General features: G+C 37.4%; 1 protein-coding gene across 2 annotated transcripts in view; it reads right to left on the bottom strand.

The window, feature by feature from the left end:
- Window positions 1-20,056, bottom strand: part of TOX3 (TOX high mobility group box family member 3) — a 106,476-nt gene that overhangs the window by 12,989 nt on the left and 73,431 nt on the right. The window contains exons 2-3 of one of the 2 annotated variants that reach the window (XM_061172902.1): window positions 19,178-19,243; window positions 14,851-15,105 (exon numbers count right to left, since the gene is read on the bottom strand). In XM_061172902.1, the coding sequence (XP_061028885.1) occupies window positions 14,851-15,105; window positions 19,178-19,243 (321 nt within the window). The remainder of the gene's footprint in view (window positions 1-14,850; window positions 15,106-19,177; window positions 19,244-20,056) is intronic. The other variant, XM_061172903.1, reaches the window with a different exon arrangement.

Below are 20,056 nucleotides of genomic sequence, written 5' to 3'. Positions count from 1 at the left end.
GTCATTCCATGTCCTCAGGATTGGATATCACTTTTTTCATCTTAAACCTGCTTTGTTTTCTTCTGTTCAACCCATCTGATTTAATGTACTAATGAATTTTTAAAAATATGTATAAGGAGGAGGTAAAGACAATCAGAATTAGCTTCTCTGAAAGTTACTGCCGTCACTTCAAACGTAGCCTTCTCTGTTTTTGGGCAGTCATATAAAAGGCTTTAGAGTTGCTTCTTCTTCATCTTTTAATTCCAAAGAATCAAAAAATGAAGACATGCTTTTCAAATGACTTACTTTAAGACTTGTCATTTAGAGTGAGTCTGTGATTTTCTTGAAACCAAATTCTCCTGACTCACAGTGACCCAGAATCTAATTTTATACACAAGCCTATGAATTCCTCTTTTGAATCTTTCTGATAAGGCTTATTTTGCTCTTTAAAGACACAAATGAATTTTAACTTGGAGCATTTGGTTTCTTAATCTTAAATATTATAATGCCACTAAATAAGAAGCCAGAGCTATCAGTAGGAAACTAGTTGAATAAATCATGATCGACCATACTACAAAGTATTATGAAGCTTTTTAAAATAATGAATTAGATTTATGTGTATTGACCTAGAGAAATGATTCTCAATTTTGGCTCTAATGACATTTTGGACCAGATAATTCTTTGCTGTGGGAGCTGTCCTTTGCATTGCAGGATGTTAACAGTAACCTTGGCCTCCACCTACTAGATGCCAGTAGCAACCTCCCTCCCCTCACCAGTCATGACAATCAAAAATGTCTCCAGACATTGCCCCCTGGAGGGCAAAACTGCTCCCAGTTCTAGAGAACCACTAATCTAGAGTGATATGCAAGATACAGCAAGTGAAAAAGCAAGTTGCAAAATAGAGTACAGCCCCTTTTTGTTAAAAAAAAAAAGTGTATAAACAATGGTTGCATTATATCGGATTGGATTGGAGGGGTAAGGAGGGGAGCATCTTAACTTTTTCCATTTACAAAAACACAAAACAAAAAAACAAAAACTAAAACACTCTAGTTAGGAAAAACTAAAAAGGGGGCTTCCCTGGTGGCGCAGTGGTTGAGAGTCTGCCTGCCGATGCAGGATACACGGGTTCAAGCCCTGGTCTGGGAGGATCCCACATGCCGCGGAGCAACTGGGCCTGTGAACCACAACTACTGAGCCTGCGCGTCTGGAGCCTGCGCTCCGCAACAAGAGAGGCCCGCGCACCGCGATGAAGAGTGGCCCCCCCGCTCGCCGCAACTAGAGAAAGCCTGCGCACAGAAACGAAGACCCAACACAGCCAAAAATAAATAAATAAATTAATTAATTAAAAAAAAAAACTAAAAAGAAGAGACAAGTAGTTAAACTAGTCTGTAGCTAATTGCTAGGGTTTAATATTAAACATACAAATTTTCCACTTCTTAATGATTTCTGAGTTACCAAATTCCTGTGGAATCCTGGAGAAATGTGTCACTCATATCAGAACAACCCCAACTCTTCTTTGTCTCACTGACAATATCCTTTTCCACTACTCCTAAAATATTACATTCTCCTGGCAGGCATCCTTCTGCAGACTTGTATGACAAAAGTGGATTTTACGCTATCAGTTTGTCCTAATTTCTTTTTATTAGCATTCTTCACACATTTAGCTATTTCTCTTCAAAAATCTGAGCTGACTGTCCACTCTTCTGCATTCTTTTAAAGTTCCACCATTTCTTGCTTACATCACTTCCAGCCCCCACTCCTGGGATTTAAGCTATCTTATTCTTTTCTTTTTTTTTTTTAAACATCTTTATTGGATTATAATTGCTTTACAATGGTGTGTTAGTTTCTGCTGTATAACTAAGTGAATCAGCTATTGTATACATATATCCCCATATCCCCTCCCGCTTGCACCTCCCTCCCACCCTCCCTATCCCACCCCTCTAGGTGGTCACAAAGCACTGAGCTGATCTCCCTGTGCTATGTGGCTGCTTCCCACTAGCTAGCTATTTTACATTTGGTAGTGTATATATGTCCATGCCACTCTCTCACTTCTTCCCAGCTTACCCTTCCCCCTCCCCGTGTCCTCAAGTCCATTCTCTACGTCTGCGTCTTTACTCCTGTCCTGCCCTGAGGTTCTTCAGAACCATTTTTTTTTCTTTTTTTAGATTCCATGTATATGTGTTAGCATATGGTATTTGTTTTTCTCTTTCTGACTTACTTCACTCTGTATGACAGTCTCTAGGTCCATCCACCTCACTACAAATAACTCAATTTCGTTTCTTTTTAAGGCTGAGTAATATTCCATTGTATATATGTGCCACATCTTCTTTATCCATTCATCTGTCGATGGACACTTAGGTTGCTTCCATGTCCTGGCTATTGTAAACAGAGCTGCAATGAACATTGTGGTACATGACTCTTTTTTGAATTATGGTTTTCTCAGGGTATATGCCCAGTAGTGGGATTGCTGGGTCATATGGTAGTTCTATTTTTAGTTTTTTAAGGAACCTCCATACTGTTCTCCATAGTGGCTCTATCAATTTACATTCCCACCAACAGTACAAGAGGGTTCCCTTTTCTCCATATCCTCTCCAGCATTTATTGTTTGTAGATTTTTTTGATGATGGCCATTCTGACTGGTGTAAGGTGATACCTCACTGTAGTTTTGATTTGCATTTCTCTAATGATTAGTGATGTTGAGCATCCTTTCATGTGTTTGTTGGCAATCTGTATATCTTCTTTGAAGAAATGTCTATTTAGGTCTTCTGCCCATTTTTGGATTGGGTTTTTGTTTTTTTTTTGATATTGAGCTGCATGAGCTTAAGCTATCTTATTCTTAATTTTAGTCTCCAAATACATCTTTCAGAAGGCTTTTTAAAAGTCCTTTCAGACTTCTTTAAATCTAAGTATTTTAAAATATCTACAGGCCACTCTAGAGTATTTTAATTCTGACTGAATAATAATAAATTAGTTAACTGGCATGGTCATGAAATATGAGGATACGATTTACACAGTTTTCTCATTAACTGAGGAGTCTGTTTTCTTTACTTCTATGCCCATGAACATCAGCACGTATAGGTACTTGACTGATGCATCCCAGACCTACAGTATTTCAGAGGAATCTCATGGTCACACAGAAGGCGAAGGAGTTAGTTTTCTTGGCTTTATCAGCTCTTCCTGAATTCCACCTGCAATTTATGCCTTTATGATGGACCTGGTTGCCTGAGAGTTCCTGTTGACAAACAGCCAAGGTTCACAAACAAGGAACATTGACTGTATGTTTACTCGGGGCCAGGATTTGTGCTAAGCTTAATATGCATTTTCCAATTCAATCCTCTAACTTTCTGAATTAGATACTATTATACCTATTCTTGGCTAAGAGTGATTCCCTAGGCTACCGAGCTGGCTGGTGACTGCTTGATGGAGAAACTATGCTCTAGGGAGCCATGGTGCCACCACAGTGGAAGCACGTACTGACGGAGAGAGAGATGAATGGGGCTCTGAGCTCTGCACTGCCACCATCCATCCCCCTTTAACAAAAGCAATTCAGTTTTCATTTGTTTTATAAATTGAGATTCCTCACATTTCACCAAGAAAAAATGGGTTTTCCTGAAGCGGGACAGTGTGAAAACCACTCCTGAAGCATACTGGTGGTGGGGCTAAGGTCTTGCCAAAACTTAGAGCCATCTACATGGTCTTCAGATCCAAAGAATGCTGGCCCACCTTTTCTAATCTCCCACAGGACAATACACCAAGGACCGTTAAAATATTGTCAAGTAACCTCTGAACCACATAATCAATGCATCAAATTGTGCTAGCATTTACCACAGTACACAGCTCTCCAATAATGACTTCCTATGTGTAAGGATTACAGTATAAGATTAATGGTGAAAGTATCTCTTTAGAGAGTCAAGTTCCTTTAGGGCCACCAATTATTAACAACTTCCTTGGGGAACCTGGCGATCCCGAAAAGCTCCAATCATTTTCTATTTAAAAAAAAAGGTAACCTTTAAAAGACACTTCCTTGGATCTTAGGATTTCTACCTAAAAAGAGAAAGATGTTAGCTCAGTTGAAAAGTGTTTATTGAGCACTTACTATGTGCCATGCCAGGTATCTTTGAAAACTAGAAAATTACCATATGATTCTTTTAAACATGACTCTAATTTAGAAGGGACTGATGAATTTACTATAACAAAGTGTAAGCAAGAATAATTCATATATACTCCTCCAAAATAGCTCACCATTTTTCCTAGTAGTACTGACATGAGAAGAAAATGTATAACCATGGATATAGCCCAAAGAACTTTAATGCGTTTTTGAGACTTCCCTGGTGGCGCAGTGGTTAAAAATCCGCCTGCCAATGCAGGGGACACGGGTTCAAGCCCTGGTCTGGGAAGATCCCACATGCTGCGGAGCAACTAAGCCCGTGCGCCACAACTACTGAGCCTGCACTCTAGAGCCCACGAGCCACAACTACTGAGCCCACGTGCCACAACTACTGAAGCCCGTGCACCTAGAGTCCGTGCTCCACAACAGGAGAAGCCACCGCAATGAGAAGCCCGTGCACCCCAACGAAGAGTAGCCCCCGCTCGCCGCAACTAGAGAAAGCCCGTGCGGCAACAAGACCCAATGCAGCCAAAAATAAATAAATTAATAAAAAAAAAAGATATTACATAGATATAGACTGTATCTCCCCACACTGTACATTAAAAAAAAAGAAATTTAACGCATTTTTGTAAATCATTACGTTTCACTTATTAAAATTAAGCCTTGAAAGATTTACCAATGATCACTGAAAGGCAAAGCAACTAGTGGGTTATAAGAGATTGCTATTAGCGCATCCAACAATAAGGACTGAATGCTGGTAGCTTCTTCAACTCCTTTCACAATTATGTTTCATATGGAGAGTTTACTTGTATCACTTCCTAAACTGTTCATCATTTGGAAACAACTCATTCTCTCTTCTTATCTCACTCTGTCTTCTAATTGATAATATTAGATAAGAATTTCTCAACCTCTGCAGTATTGACATTTTGGTCTGGGTAATTCTTTGTTGGGAGAATGCATCATATTCTTTGCTTACAATGCACCTTGAGCATTGTAAATGCTTAACAGCATCTCTGGTCTCTACCCGCTAGGTGCCAATAGCCTCCCCTCCCCCACAGGCTGGGACAACCATATGTCTCCAGACATTGGCAAATGTCCCCTGATGGGCAAAATCCCGGTTTGAGAATGACTTTATTAGACACATATAATGGAAATCATCTTCTTGAGGGGGAGGAGGAGGGAGTGTCCAAAGATTAGGTTCTGTCTGTGAAAACAGAACACATGTTCATAAACAAGATTCAAACTGTGATTCTGTGAAAAAAATAAGCTATACAAAAAAAGAAATTATTCTGGGGAGGGTAGCTACATTTGATTAAGTCAGCAAGAAAGGCCTCTCCAAGCTGACTTTTGAGCTGATACCTAAAGAATGAGGAGAAGCCAATCAGGAAATGAGGAGAAAGTATGTTCCCAGCAGAGGGAAGAGCATATGCAAAGTCTGAGGTGGGAGAGGGCTTGGCACTCTTGAGAAATGGAAAGGAGACCCGTAGAGGTGGGAGCCGGGTAGGCAGGGTGAACAGTGAAATGCAATGGGATTGGAGAGATGGGAATGGGCCAGATCATGCAAGGTGGGGAAATCAGGGGATGCTTCCTTGCAGAGGTGACCCACTGGGCTGAGATGTAAAGGAAGAGAAGAAGCTAACTGAGCTAGAAAAGAGGGAAGAGCATCGTATGCAGAGAAGAAGAACTTGTACAAAGTCACGTGGCATAAGGAAGCACATCACGGATAAGTAAAGGAGAGGTCAGCATTACTGGCCAGGAAAAGCAAGGCTCGCTATGAAGCTGGAGAGGCACGTAATGGCCAAAGTAACAGGCCTTGTAATCCATCCTAGATTTTATTCACGATGTAGAAGGATGCCACTCAAAGTTTAAAGGCTTGGTACCTATCCAGTGATATTACTCATTCCAGTAAGTATTAACTGATCAGGGGACTTCCCTGGTGGTCCAGTGGTTATGACTCCGCCTTCCAGTGCAGAGGGTGGGGGTTCCATCCCTGGTCGGGGAACTAAGATCCCAGATGCCTTGCAGCCAAAACACCAAAACATAAAACAGAAGCAATACTGTAACAAATTCAATTAAGACTTTAAAAATGGTCCACATCAAAAAAAAAAAATCTTAAAAAAAATATTATCAACGGACAAAGGACTAATCTCCAAAATATATAAACAGCTCATGCAGCTCAATATTAAAAAAACAAACAACCCAATCCAAAAATGGGCAGAAGACCTAAATAGACATTTCTCCAAAGAAGACATACAGATGGCCAAGAAGCACATGAAAAGCTGCTCAACATCACTAATGACCAGAGAAATGCAAATCAAAGCTACAATGAGGTATCACCTCACACCAGTTAGAATGGGAATCATCAGAAAATCTACAAACAACAAATGCTGGAGAGGGTGTGGAGAAAAGGGAACCCTCTTGCACTGTTGGTGGGAATGTAAATTGATAGAGCCACTATGGAGAACAGTATGGAGGTTCCTTAAAAAACTAAAAATAGAATTACCATATGATGCAGCAATCCCACTACTGGGCATATACCCAGGAAAAACCATAATTCAAAAAGACACATGCACCCCAGTGTTCACTGCAGCACTATTTACAATAGCCAGGTCATGGAAGCAACCTAAATGCCCATCGACAGATGAATGGATAAAGAAGATGTGGTACATATATACAATGGAATATTACTCAGCCATAAAAAGGAACGAAATTGGGTCATTTGTAGAGACGTGGATGGACCTAGAGACTGTCATACAGAGTGAAGTAAGTCAGAAAGAGAAAAACAGATATCGTATATTAACGCATATATGTGGAACCTAGAAAAATGGTACAGATGAACCGGTTTGCAGGGCAGAAATAGAGACACAGATGTAGAGAACAAATGTATGGACACCAAGGGGGGAATGCGGCAGGAGGGGTGGGGTGGTGGTGGGATGAATTGGGAGATTGGGATTGACATGTATACACTAATATGTATAAAATAGATAACTAATGAGAACCTGCTGTATGAAAAATAAATAAAATAAAATTCAAAAAAGAAAGTATTAACTGATCATACTTCATGGGCATCCATCAATTGTGGACAACTTGGATTTAATTATAAATAGTATAAATATATAGCCTAACACCTCAACTTATGTTTTGAAGAGTACTCAAGGATTAATTTTTGCAATCAGAAAGGTCATTCAGAATGGGCAGGCCATGGACTTCTAACAGGAAGCACATTGCCTTCTGTCTATAAGTACAATTCAACGAAGCCTTTGCACAACAATGCCTTGATGGTTTGTGTATGTCTTGGTAGGGGGAGTGCTCAGCTGAGGCTTGCTTCTCTCTCTACCTGATGAAAGAGCCTCTTTGTCTTTTGTTTTTTTAAAACAGGAAACCAAGGAATGGGGGATTTGGAGTAGAGGTCCCCCGTTTTCTTAAATTGCCTGAAATCCAGTCTATTATTGAACGTTAATCGTTTGAGCGAACGGTTAAATATCTGAATAATTTTATATTAAAAAGGAAACTTTACATCACCAGCATAAATTAAAAACTGGAATCATCATAATCAATGGAATGCCAGATAAATACTAAGTAAAGGAAGTATTGAATAATTCCATTACAGTCCATCTAAATATGCAGATCTGCCTAAGGTTCTGAGCCAGAGTTCTGCTTTCTCTTTTTTAAAAAGGATGAAAGAGAGATGTGAAAGACTCATTAGCCCCAAACTGAGACTTCTTTCTTGACTTAAGACTGAAAGAGAATGGAAAGGTGAAAAAACGTCCCTACTGTGTAAATCACTGTGTTATATTACCATGTCCATACTTCATATAAGATATGTGGGGTTTGGGGGGATGGGAATGGGTTGCTCTTATTTCTTTAGCCAAGAAAACTCTCCCTCCTCTACATATTCAAATCTTTTTCACTCCTACTTTTGGCCTGGGAGCAAGGACCTGTCCCTCCACGAAGTCCTCTCAGAGTGAATTTCCCTTTCCTTCCCATGCCTGGAATTTATCTTTGTGATGCATACTTGGTGATACATAATCACACATCCTCCTGTTTTGCGTATTTGTTTCTTTTACAAATGTAAGATATAAGCTTTCGAATAGATTTTAAAATTTTAAGTATCACACCTTATTCTATTTTATTTATTGATATTTTTACTCAGTTCAATGATGCTTACTTCCATCTGAGTTGATTTTATCACAAAGGATTTTTAAAAATCTAACATGCAAATGTATTTAATGCACCTTCCATCGACATTTACAAGTAAATATTCTCTGTAACACTGCAACGTCAGGTTTTCATAATAAAGGGTAACATCTAATTAAGAAGCAGATAACCCAAATATATTAGAAAGTGCGACTAAATACATTTTCACTATGAGCTTTTTTAATCAATATTTCTTGAGAAATGGAGTAATTAATTATCAGTAATAAAAATTGCTTTGTATTAATAAATATCAGAGAACTACAAATAGGAAATCCAGTAATTTTATGCTCAATTATTTAGTTATGTCCTATAGCGAGGTTAAAATTTTATTTCCGAATAAACAATCAATCAACATTTACGCGTAGCGAGTGCATTCCTAACCCAAATAGAAACTGAAACAAACACAGTCGTGCCAAATACACCAGTGATAATTACAGACCTGCATACCCTAAACGTTATATTTATCAAAATATCTGCACCGAAATAGATACTTTTTACTTAATAACTACTCTCAGGGTTATAATCAAACATACCTACACATGAAAGTTTTGTGACAACCAGTCTTCCCCAAAGTTAATGAATAGTTTCTTAGCAAAATAAAAATTTCAAGAGTTTATCATAAAACAATGGTATTTTCTTATGTACCCTCTAACTCCTTTGTTTTACCAAGGAGTCAGCCCTGTGTTGATTTTATTCAATCCTAAATTAAAATTTTAAAGAGGAATTCCATTTTTACAGCTGTTGATACTTTTTTAAAACATTTGTTAAAAAAATTTATTTATTTATTTATTTTTGGCTGTGTTGGGTCTTCGTTTCTGTGCGAGGGCTTTCTCTAGTTGTGGCAAGCGGGGGCCACTCTTCATCACGGTGCGCGGGCCTCTCACTATCGCGGCCTCTCTTGTTGCGGAGCACAAGCTCCAGACGCGCAGGCTCAGTAGTTGTGGCTCACGGGCCTAGTTGCTCCGCGGCATGTGGGATCTTCCCAGACCAGGGCTCGAACCCGTGTCCCCTGCATTGGCAGGCAGACTCTCAACCACTGCGCCACCAGGGAAGCCCCAGCTGTTGATACTTTAAACCTCCTCCCCACCTCCATTTTTATTTAGTATTAAAGTACGCTCTTAATAACAAATAAATATTCTTTCATTATCCTTTCATTCATTCACATATCCCACAAATATAATATTTATTGAGAGCCTCGTGTATTCCAGCCCAGACACTGTTCCAGGCCTGAGGATGACAGTAGCAAACAAGACAGATGAGGGGACAGGACAGGCCGTAAACAAGCAAAGGAGACCGTTTCTAAGGGTGACAAGTGAGGGCACAGTACAGGAGTAACTCTCATCCCTCTAAAAACTGTTTGAGCCATCAAGCCAGTTTTATTTGGGAATCTGAGTGATGTAGAATGGTGTGTCTTCTGTCCCTAACCCACAGGGAAATACTGCCAATGCTATAGATTATAACTGTAGAGGATATATGTTAAAAACAAGATACAGGGAACTAAACCATAGCCTAACTTTTTAATAACACGTTTCCTTGAATGGGATAAATCAACCAAGTAATCACGTGTTGCCCTTCACAAGAGCTAATTGGGTTTTGTAGAAGTTTGGAACACGCCCTCCTTTAATACATGATCCTAAAGTTAACTCAACCTTAAAGACAACACTCATATGTTCGGGGTGAGTAGGCATTTCCAGGCCGAGAATAAAGAATATTTCTTTTGAGCTGTGTATGGTACAAGGCTATTTGCTCTACCGAGAAAGGCAGCTCGTAAAATGTCTGTGGCTTGGGTATTTTGGGCAGACGATTGTCCAGGTGTAGCAACAGTTAATTAAAGTCGACTTTGGACAACATGCCTCTTTGAAGCAGTCATCAGACTCCGAATTTTTCTGTTACATGGAAGAGACACTGCTGACCAAGAACTCAGTTTGATAAATGATCAGTCGCTAATGATTAAGAACAATATATAGCACCTAGTAGGTGCTCAGCAAATGTCTGCTAGAGTTAATATGGTTTTAATTATATACTTTGGCCTTGGAACAGATAGGTCCCATTCCACTCAAAGTAAGTTATTTTGCTTATATAAGATGTGTCTCTTCTATTGTTAATTTACCATAAGAATACATTTCGACCATGACCCGACCAAAAATAAACATTACTGAGTTAATCGTTCAATTTGTATGAGAACTTGTTGGTCCCCCCAATGGCTAAATGGTAATCGTCCTGTGGAATTTAGCTCTGCAGCCTCTATTGACAATGGCAATGAACCTGTCCATAACAATAATAAGGGCTTGTTTTAATAGAATGTTCCATGCATTAAACACATTAATGACCCATGAAATAACTGTTTTATCTGTAACACATTAAGCTACATTGCTAAAACGATGTATTAATTGAAAAGTCTGCGATTTCTCTTAACGTAAGATTTTGGATAGTACAAAAATGGCATGAAAGTTATTTTGTGAAAATAAAAATAATTCAGAATTAGACCCCTAGTAAATGACTGTACGAAAAATCGAAACTTCTAAAATAAGCCTGGTAATTTTAGGAGTATTATTTTGATACATTCTTATTTTTCTGATCAAAAATGATGTCTGTCTGGATTATGACATAAGAGCTTTGTGAATATTTTAAAAGCTGGTACTTTTCTTCTCTGTGTGCATACCTTCTGTAGGACTTTTTTCTCTCTCATTCCCTTTCCTTAACGGGTACAGAGACTGCCATACCCAAATTTAGCTCCCTTACTTCCATCTTTGTCAATTTTCTAGTACTATGTTTGATATTATCAGAGCACCAGTAGTGTTTTCTATAAATATGTGCTATCGCAATTAAGTCCAAAGCAATATCAAACAGGAAACGTCGCTCTTCCAAACACGAAACATAATGCACGAAGAAAAAGTATGTGAATTATCAGTGTGTTTTATAAATTCTCTTTTGCGGGGCATACAAAATATCAGACTAGAGACAATTATTTTACTGTCTGTTTCTTGGATATCAAAGAGAATTTTGAAATTCATCAAAGCTAACCTTCTGTTATGTACAACAGGCTAAGCTGAAAAGAATGTTAACAAGTTCAATTTTCATTCAATCAGCACTACTGCTCTCTGAAATGTTTCATTGCAGGAAAGAAATAAAAATAATCTATATGGTAATTATGAGGATGAATCCCCCAGTAACTTTCAGCTACATGAAAGGTCAGTTCTATTCAAGATATTTTATCAGTCCCCTGCACATACTCCTGTCCTGTCATTTTAAATCTGAACAGCATTTTATTTTCCCATTTACTGCTACCTGCAGAATTAAGTACTTAAGCCAAATAAGAAAAAAAAAAAAAAAAAAAGAAATGTTGAATGCTGGCAACGGCTATAATAGCATAGAGATAAATCGTTCAGCTGCTCTCTCTCAAGCCTCTAGGGCTGCAGATTTTTCTTCTCCTGGTGCACTGTGGGTATTCAAAACTTGTTCAACATGATTTCATTTCATTTCAGGCACTGCCTGAGAAAACTAAATTACAGAATCAATCATACAGAAGGTCAGAGTGAGACTTCATTACAAGTATTGCATGCTTGCATGAATATCTTTCATTTATGACTGACCCAATATGTCACAATAGCTGTCTAGTAAAAATAATCCACTTTCTGAAATTGATGTACTACTGATGTCAATGCTACTCAGCAGGCTGGGCAGATTATAGAGAGGTGTTAAAAAAAAAAAAAAGAAAGAAACCCTTTGGAGCGCACGTTGTAGATTTTTAGGATTGCAATCTTTTGTAGATTAAAATAATTTCCAGATGATCATCTGAACTGACAATAATGCTTAGAGGTAAAGAATTTTTAACCAAACTATGACTGTTGATTTCAACTTGCCAGCGACATCCTGTGTGAAAATACACATATCCACAACAAGCAAATCAAGGTTGTTCTTTGAAGTCACAAATGCATCGACTTTCAATTTTTTCAACAATTCGCTTTTGAATACCAGGGCATTATTTGCATATTTTGAAATGGGAATGCTAATTATTAGACTCTTTTTAATCCTCCCTTTTCTTTTTTGTTGCTGCTTTCTGTTTTTTAAATATAATGGCAGAAACTTAAGGAAGATAAACATGTTGTGCTGGTTGCCAACAAAAATGCAGCTAATCAGTAATGTGACAAACTGTCACTCTTTCTAAAGGAAAACCAATGAAGCTCTGAAGAAAAGCTGGTTCAATACCCCATAAACAAGCTGGCTTTTCATCTTATATGAAAGTCTTAATTCACCATAGCAATCCTTAACAGACAGCCATATTCATTTGGATAATAAAACTTCTTACTTGCATAAGGTATGATAGCCGGTGCACACTGGGAAGCCGAGTGCATGATGTATAAAGTATTATTTATTATTTTTCTGGTGACCTTCCTAAGGGAAATCTCCGAGGAGCTGCTGTGGAGCATTATGATGTCGCCAGCCACCTCGGTACCCGGAGGGAAATATAGAAGAACCTTGACATAACCTATTTTTAACCATGCCTCTGGCGATTCTGAATTCAAGTTTATAGGTGAACATGTCAGGTAGTACATAGAACAAAGCCAACGACACATTGTATTCATCATAATTCTGTCCTGGTACATTTTATTTTTTCCAACATTTGTGATTTAAAATCCCATGACATTTCTTCAAGGTGAAATTCTACTAGAATTTTCAACAAGATTAGTTTGTTTCCAGCCAAAATAAATATCATTCGGGTTCAGCAAAACTTCAGAAAGGCACCAATAAATGTGATGAGGTCCACGTAAATACCATGACACCAGCTTGCACTTGGCTAAAGTACTCATACTTTTAAAAATCAATGAAATAAATTCAACGGCTTGAGTGATTAGCAATACATTACACAAGAAGCATTAAAAATTGAGTCCTCTCTTCCAATGCCAGTCCGTGAAAGCATTGTTCTTTAAGTGTATGTGAATATCATAATTATTTTATGATTCCATCTTTAGTTCTTTCCAATATAGTAAATTCAATTGACCATGAAATGAAATTTCATAGTCAAAATGCCTCCTTTACACTTTTTTTTATAGCAGCAATAACAGTTTTATAGCTTTAAGGCAAGGTAATTCATCAGATGTTTAATTTAAAGGCAGATTCTTATATTATTAATAAATATTTACCAATTTAATAAAGCACACATTTTAGCATGCATTATATGGTCTTTTAACTATTTCCCTAACTTAAATGAGCCTCGCTGAGCATCTATGAATAATGGTGAACCCTGGGCAAACTCTCTTGGTGACTAAACACCCTTTTTATTTTTATTATTTTCCAGGCACAACACTGCAAGGCTGATTATAGAGGAACAGAGGACAGAACCCTCCCTTCCAGTGTCAAAGGGACAAAAATGTAAGAAAGTCCAGAGGAAACAATTATTTGTGACGGCGAGGAACGTTTATGAATACTTAATGACCATTTCCCGACTGTTCCCTGCATTCTTTTCTGACAAAAAAGTAAAAATAAAAACCCTGATGTTCAGCTCAAACACAAAAGATCACAGGCAAAGAAAATTATGTTACCGCAATCCTATTTGGGAAAGTAATCTTATATTTCAGAGAGCACACTGAATCTTCGCACTGCTAATCCACTACATATTTGGCAATCATCTGTTGTTATCTGGGGAATTAACAATGAAACCAATAAACATCGCTGGCATGGTCATAATGTGCACAGAAATATGTAAACAAGCAATAGGAATTGTTTTTTGTTATACCAACACATCTGTTTCATTTTATCAGGGTTAAAAAAAAAAGCCCTATAAACTATTAATCTTGTTTTAAAATGTCTGCCTAGTACCTCACCTAGATAGACACAAATGCATTATATACTATGGTAGAAAAAAAAAACAATCCCAGCAGAAGAGTTTAAAATACTTAAGCAGATTTACTCTGGTGATTGCTAACTATAATTGCACACTAAGAAAAACAGAACCAAAATTATTGCATTAGTAACCTTGGCTCTCTGGAGGGCCTTACTTGATGTTTACGACAATAAATACCACAATTAGGTATATTTCACACAATAACCCGCTCTATATTTTTCTCTGCTGGTTATAAGCAATTATTCTTTCTCCCTTTCTCTGTACCACAGTTTGATATTTCATCTCAGGTAGGAGCAAATCATGTATCATAAACGTGATGCTTTAATCCAACAAATGCGAAAGACCCCGGGCACTTGATAAGGGCTTCCATTTCTAAAAACTCTCCTGGCCAAACTTTCAACTCAAGTACACCTCTTTGTCAAACCAAAGGCAAGGGAAGATGGGCTGCTTTCAAACCAATGAATCAGACTCCTCAGAAACTCATTTCAAACCAGAAGGCTCTTGTTGGGTCCTCCTCTTTCAAGTCAACCAACCCTGCGCTCTCTTGTCCCACACCAGGGATTAATCCACTACCTGCATTTAAATGGCATTGGGAGGAACAATCCACACGTCCACCGGTGCATAGGCACGAGCATGTTTTAGAACATGGGCTCTCAGATTTTTACGCTGAGAAGTACAAACAATAACTAAAACACTTTCAAGCAGTAAATTTGCTGCCTACCATATGCAACCCACTGCTATGAAGCACGCCATCTTGTTCCACGAGATTTCTTGAGATTGTAATGGAAGGAAGATCCAGGCTTTGAGGGGGAAACTGGGGCGTGAATTCACTTCCCTGGGAAGGCAACGGATCGCTGAGGCCTTGAAAAGGTAGAAGTACATCAGGCATGCCCAGAGCGGGGTCCGACTCTGGAGGCGGCGTGATCGGGGGTATTTCAAACTCCTCATCCCCGAGGCTTGGTGTATGGAACGTCTGCTAAAGGAAACAAAATACAGATATCTTCATATTCTCTTCCTATATCTTATTTCTCCTTGGAGGGAAAAAGAAAGATTTCGCATGAAAATACTACATAGCTAGGCCAAATATTTATTTCTCAAATGAAAATATCTTAAACACAGATTTCCATATATAAAGTTTTGCTGATCATTCTGATTAAAGATTTGAGTCTCATTATCATATGATTTTAATGGAGTATCAGTATTAACAGTTTTTTAATGCGTACTTAATTAGCAACATCTGTCTTTGTTGTTAGTTGCAGCACCAGCGACATTAGATTTGGCTATATAACAAATTGCCACTTTATTGATATGTTAGTGAAACGGCTCAAACGCTTACATTATCCACATGCTTCATCAAATGCTGACGATTTTGTGGAGCACACACACAACATTAATCCAGAAGTGAACATTACACATATTTACTTTCTGCCACAACATATAAAACAAGTGATATTGAATGTATGGTTTGCTTTTTAAATTTCCTTATTGGTATATTCTCAAGTGCAATGAATGCTTCCATGGAAATTGTTACTGTCTGTAATAAAGCATTTCATATAAGGATTATCAGAGTATATATGTCTAGGGCTTTTATTTAAATTGTAAGGAGAGTTATTTTCTTTTATAGGAAGATTTCGATATGTATTTATCAGAACACTTTTCTTCCAGTCTTCAGCTTTTAAAGACCATAGAACGAGCATAGAGATATATTGATAGAAATGTTCTAATTCCATGGATGTTGCTCAATTACCTAGACAAGTGTTATTTCTCAAGACCTAAGTAAATAATGCATTGTTTTCTTCATGGCTACTTAGATTCTTAAAGATAGTGTTTTCACATAGGGCCTTGGGATGCAAATCAGGGCTGCCTTGCTGAACCTCATGAATTATCTTTCTTAAAATAGAACTTGGATTTTGTGGGGAGAAGGGTCAAGGTCTAGAATATTTTTTTGGTAGGGTGAAGGGGTTTGGGGACAGCTCAGATACTTTTTATTCCTAGCTCAGAGGGTCAACATTATAGTTCATTTATTATTAATAGTATTTTTTGAAGAATGAATTGGTGCCAGATAATTTGAATCTGTTGTAACTGGTTAAAAGAACTAATTAAGAGCTGAAAATCATCCTTCTTCAAGCTATCAATGATGATGTAACTTAAGAACCATTTGAGAGAAAATAGAAACAAACGCAAGGGGAAAAAAAAAAAAAAACATTTCTTGCCTATAGAACCTGTCAACTACTATTTGTATCTCACCAGAAATAAAGAGGTCACAAGCTATGGGAGTCTATGGCAGGACAATTGAACATCTTGAGGTTCTTAGCAGATTCAATAGATGCAAAACATTAGAGCATAATAACACATTTGAAAGCTAGAATGAAATATTAGATTTTCTGACATTTATTCTAATAATGACCCCCCAAAGGATGTCAATTTCTGACTGTGGTACCCCGAGTTCTCAAACACAAAGGGATGAATTGGCCACAAGCGTGGTTGGCTAATGAATGTAACCCTATGGCTTCATTTGCCGTTATTTTGGCACTAATGTGGTCTAGTAACAGATGCAACTGTAATTTGTGACTCATTTGCTACCCCATTACTGCTTAATGAAATCTAACATATCACATTAACAATACGGATAAACACTCATTCTTGATATGTGGCATTTGGCTGTTTTCATTACCACTGTAATTAACACTTGAAATATTATTTCAATAAATATTTAAAGTACTTTAAAAATGGTCAGGGTAATCATGACACAGACAGAAAACATAAAGCAAATGTGTGAATTTCAAACTCAGAGCATCCTGGTCCCCGTAGTGTTATCTACAGGGCGATATCTATGGGAAGGGAATCAGTTTCAGGCACAATTTCGACTTTACAGCATCAAACCTAAAGTCTTCCTGAATTAGTCTGTACTCATTAAAATGTTAAAAAAACAAATAAATTTACTTTTAATGCAGTGATTGGGAAATTAGGCACATACTATAACATAGTGCATTAACATTTACTTGGGCTTTATTTTTTGTTCAAGAAAAGATGTACAGTGAAATAATTATATAAGATTACTTCTTAAATTCTAACATGTCTTAAGTGAGGCAGTTAAAATTAAGGAGGTTGTCATTTTTATTTTTGTTAAGGAATAAAGAGAGATCTTACATATTATGTGTTCCTCCAGTACATTTTTTTAAAGACAAATTAATTTTGAGCTAGAATTTAATATATTACTATTTCATAACCTAATAAAATAATACCATAATATTATATTATATAACTAAGAAAATGCTAAAATCTTAAATGACTTTTAAAGAGGGGTAATCCATTAAATATAAAGTTAAACATTCCTTAGAGAAAAGAGTAATCACAACACTGGTTATCTGAGATAATAAAAATAACCAAGTATGGCAGCAACCAAAGAAAAAGACATTGACTTTTGCAACTATGCCATATGACCAATATCAGATTAATCAGTTAGAGTTTATATGATTACTTTTTACAGATATTGACTTTCCAGTGTTTACCTTGTACATGTTAAAGTAGTATGTACATGATTAAATACCATCTGTACTGAAATGTTCAAAACATTTGTTCCTTTTGATAAAAATGCAAATCTGGAGAACTGTTGTATCAACATATAACAGCCAATGTCTGACACGGTGAATTATCACAGCTGGAATTAAATTGTCTCTGAACAGCTGCTGGCAGTAGAGCTTTCATCAATGTTTGATTCAAATGTAGGGAAAAAAATCCTACAGAATGAAACATCATGTTGTCCTTACAGATGGGGTTTGTGCTCATTATCACAAACAACACAGCAGCCAGTGCCAAACAATATCCCCTTATCTAGGCAGTCTCCTTGGTTAGAGAGATGATGGTCACTGCAAAAATGATTAATCTACGGATACCCTTAGTTCTCGATTCCCCAACTTTTTCTACTAATTTCTCCAAGTTAATTTCTTCCATACCACTTGCTTCCCTGTAACTGAGATCATTTACGAAGCCATTATGATTTTCATTCTCTGGGGTCAAGCTGGTCCAGTTTCCTATATTTGAATGTATTTGGAAAATGAAGACTTTTTATTACAGGAATCACAAGAGGAAATGTTCCATTTGGACCAATTTCACTTCTGCTTGTTCTTGTTTTAAAATCTTAAATCTCACACGGTCTACCATTTTTAGGAAACCATTTCTTTTTTTAAAAATTTGTATTGGAGTATAGCTGATTCACAATGTTGTGTTACTTTCTGCTGTACAGCAAAGTGAGGCAGTTATACATATACATATATCCACTCTTTCTTGATCTAATCAAGATGGAGGTTGTTCTGGAGGGCAGGCCAATGAGACCAAGACAGCAGCCTTAAGTCACTAAGTAGGGAAGGCAGTGAAAACAGCAACAAAAATATGTTTGTTCCATGGGCACTGGTAAACTGCAGACAAACTCAGAGCCACCATGGTGTTGCATTTCAAATCCATCGATTGATTTTCCTAGCTATAGCCGAGTCTTGGAGCATGCCCATTCATTCATTCATTCATTCAATACATATTTATTGAGCATCTACTATGTGCCAGGCACCATACTCGGGTGTGGGAATCTAACAAAAACACTCATTTTACACCACTCTCACTGAAGACCCCAGAAATTGTAATACTGTTCTGCCACACTGTTCCCAAACCATGTCAACTTAATGAAATTATCCCCAGAGCTGTGTGAAGTTTAAATATTTTCTATTAGGAGTCCCTTCCATCCTAGTTTCCAAATATAGTTTGGATAGATATTCTATCCTTTCTTATATATTTACTTTTGCTTGCATCTATATTCTTTTCATCAAGAGATGTGTATGTGAATTACTAACATTCCTAACAGCCTATGGACGAGTGATAAAGACTTGTCAGGTTATTTTCTCTTCCAATAGGTTTTTCTCGTTTTTCCTCCAAAGTCGTTACCTCGTGCCACGTAATAACAAGATAAATTCAATACTTGGCTTTTCCCTTCAAGCCTGTTAAATGATCTAAATAACACACAAAACATGAACAGATACCTTAAGGCAGACACCTACCTCGCTGGCTGCAAAGAAAGCGTTGTTTGCTTCAGCCATATTCATGTAGTTATTGTTATTTCCAAACTGAAAGAAAACAGATCGTTTTATGTTAATATGCAGCATCATAAAGAATTCTGGGGGTTTACTTACTGCTCAGATGGGATCTGGAAAGAATGTTGGTGTTATGAGATAAAAGGGTGGTTTCACTCGGACCAAATGTGAACTGTGACAGATTGCACTATGCTATATGCTGTCGGCTGGTTCCCTCAGAAAATAAAGCACCGACTTAAGCTAACGCGATAATTCTAGAAAATAGTGTTGTTTCTCATCGAGACTAATAGCAAAGGGAGACAACTGTAAACATTTGGCCAACTGGTCACTAGTGGGTGTTGTTTATCGAACTAGCATTTGTCAGAGGTTAGCAGGAAAAGAGTTTCCAAGAAAATCACCCTGACACATTTTTAAAGCATGTTGGGATTTCATAGCTTACTTTTCAAGAACAGATGTCACAAGTGTGGGTAGGTTAAAATGTGAATTAAAGTGAATAGAATTCAATTCCCAGGACTCAAATTCTATTTTCCCGTGAATGGGGTGTGGCATGAATATAAATAAATAATAAGACTAAAGAATATTTTTTAAATCTCCAGAGTTTAAAATGATATCTGTATCCATCAGAGCTGTTGAAAACAGTGGTATTTAATCTCTCAATGTAACATTAAGTGCAAAGAGGTTTAAAAAATAAGCGGGAGCCTATGAACACAGCAATTTTTATTTAATTCCCTAACACAATAGCCCATTCAGGCCATCACAAATAAGACTGTATCAGCATTTCAGACATAAGCTCTTTCCTTCTAGAGACCTGTTATCAAAATGTAAAACTTGGATTTTGGCAGAAAC

This window comes from Eubalaena glacialis, chromosome 18 (genome assembly GCF_028564815.1).
Source record: "Eubalaena glacialis isolate mEubGla1 chromosome 18, mEubGla1.1.hap2.+ XY, whole genome shotgun sequence".
In the NCBI taxonomy this organism is placed as follows: domain Eukaryota; kingdom Metazoa; phylum Chordata; class Mammalia; order Artiodactyla; family Balaenidae; genus Eubalaena; species Eubalaena glacialis.
This window is presented reverse-complemented; position numbering and strand designations above follow the sequence as displayed.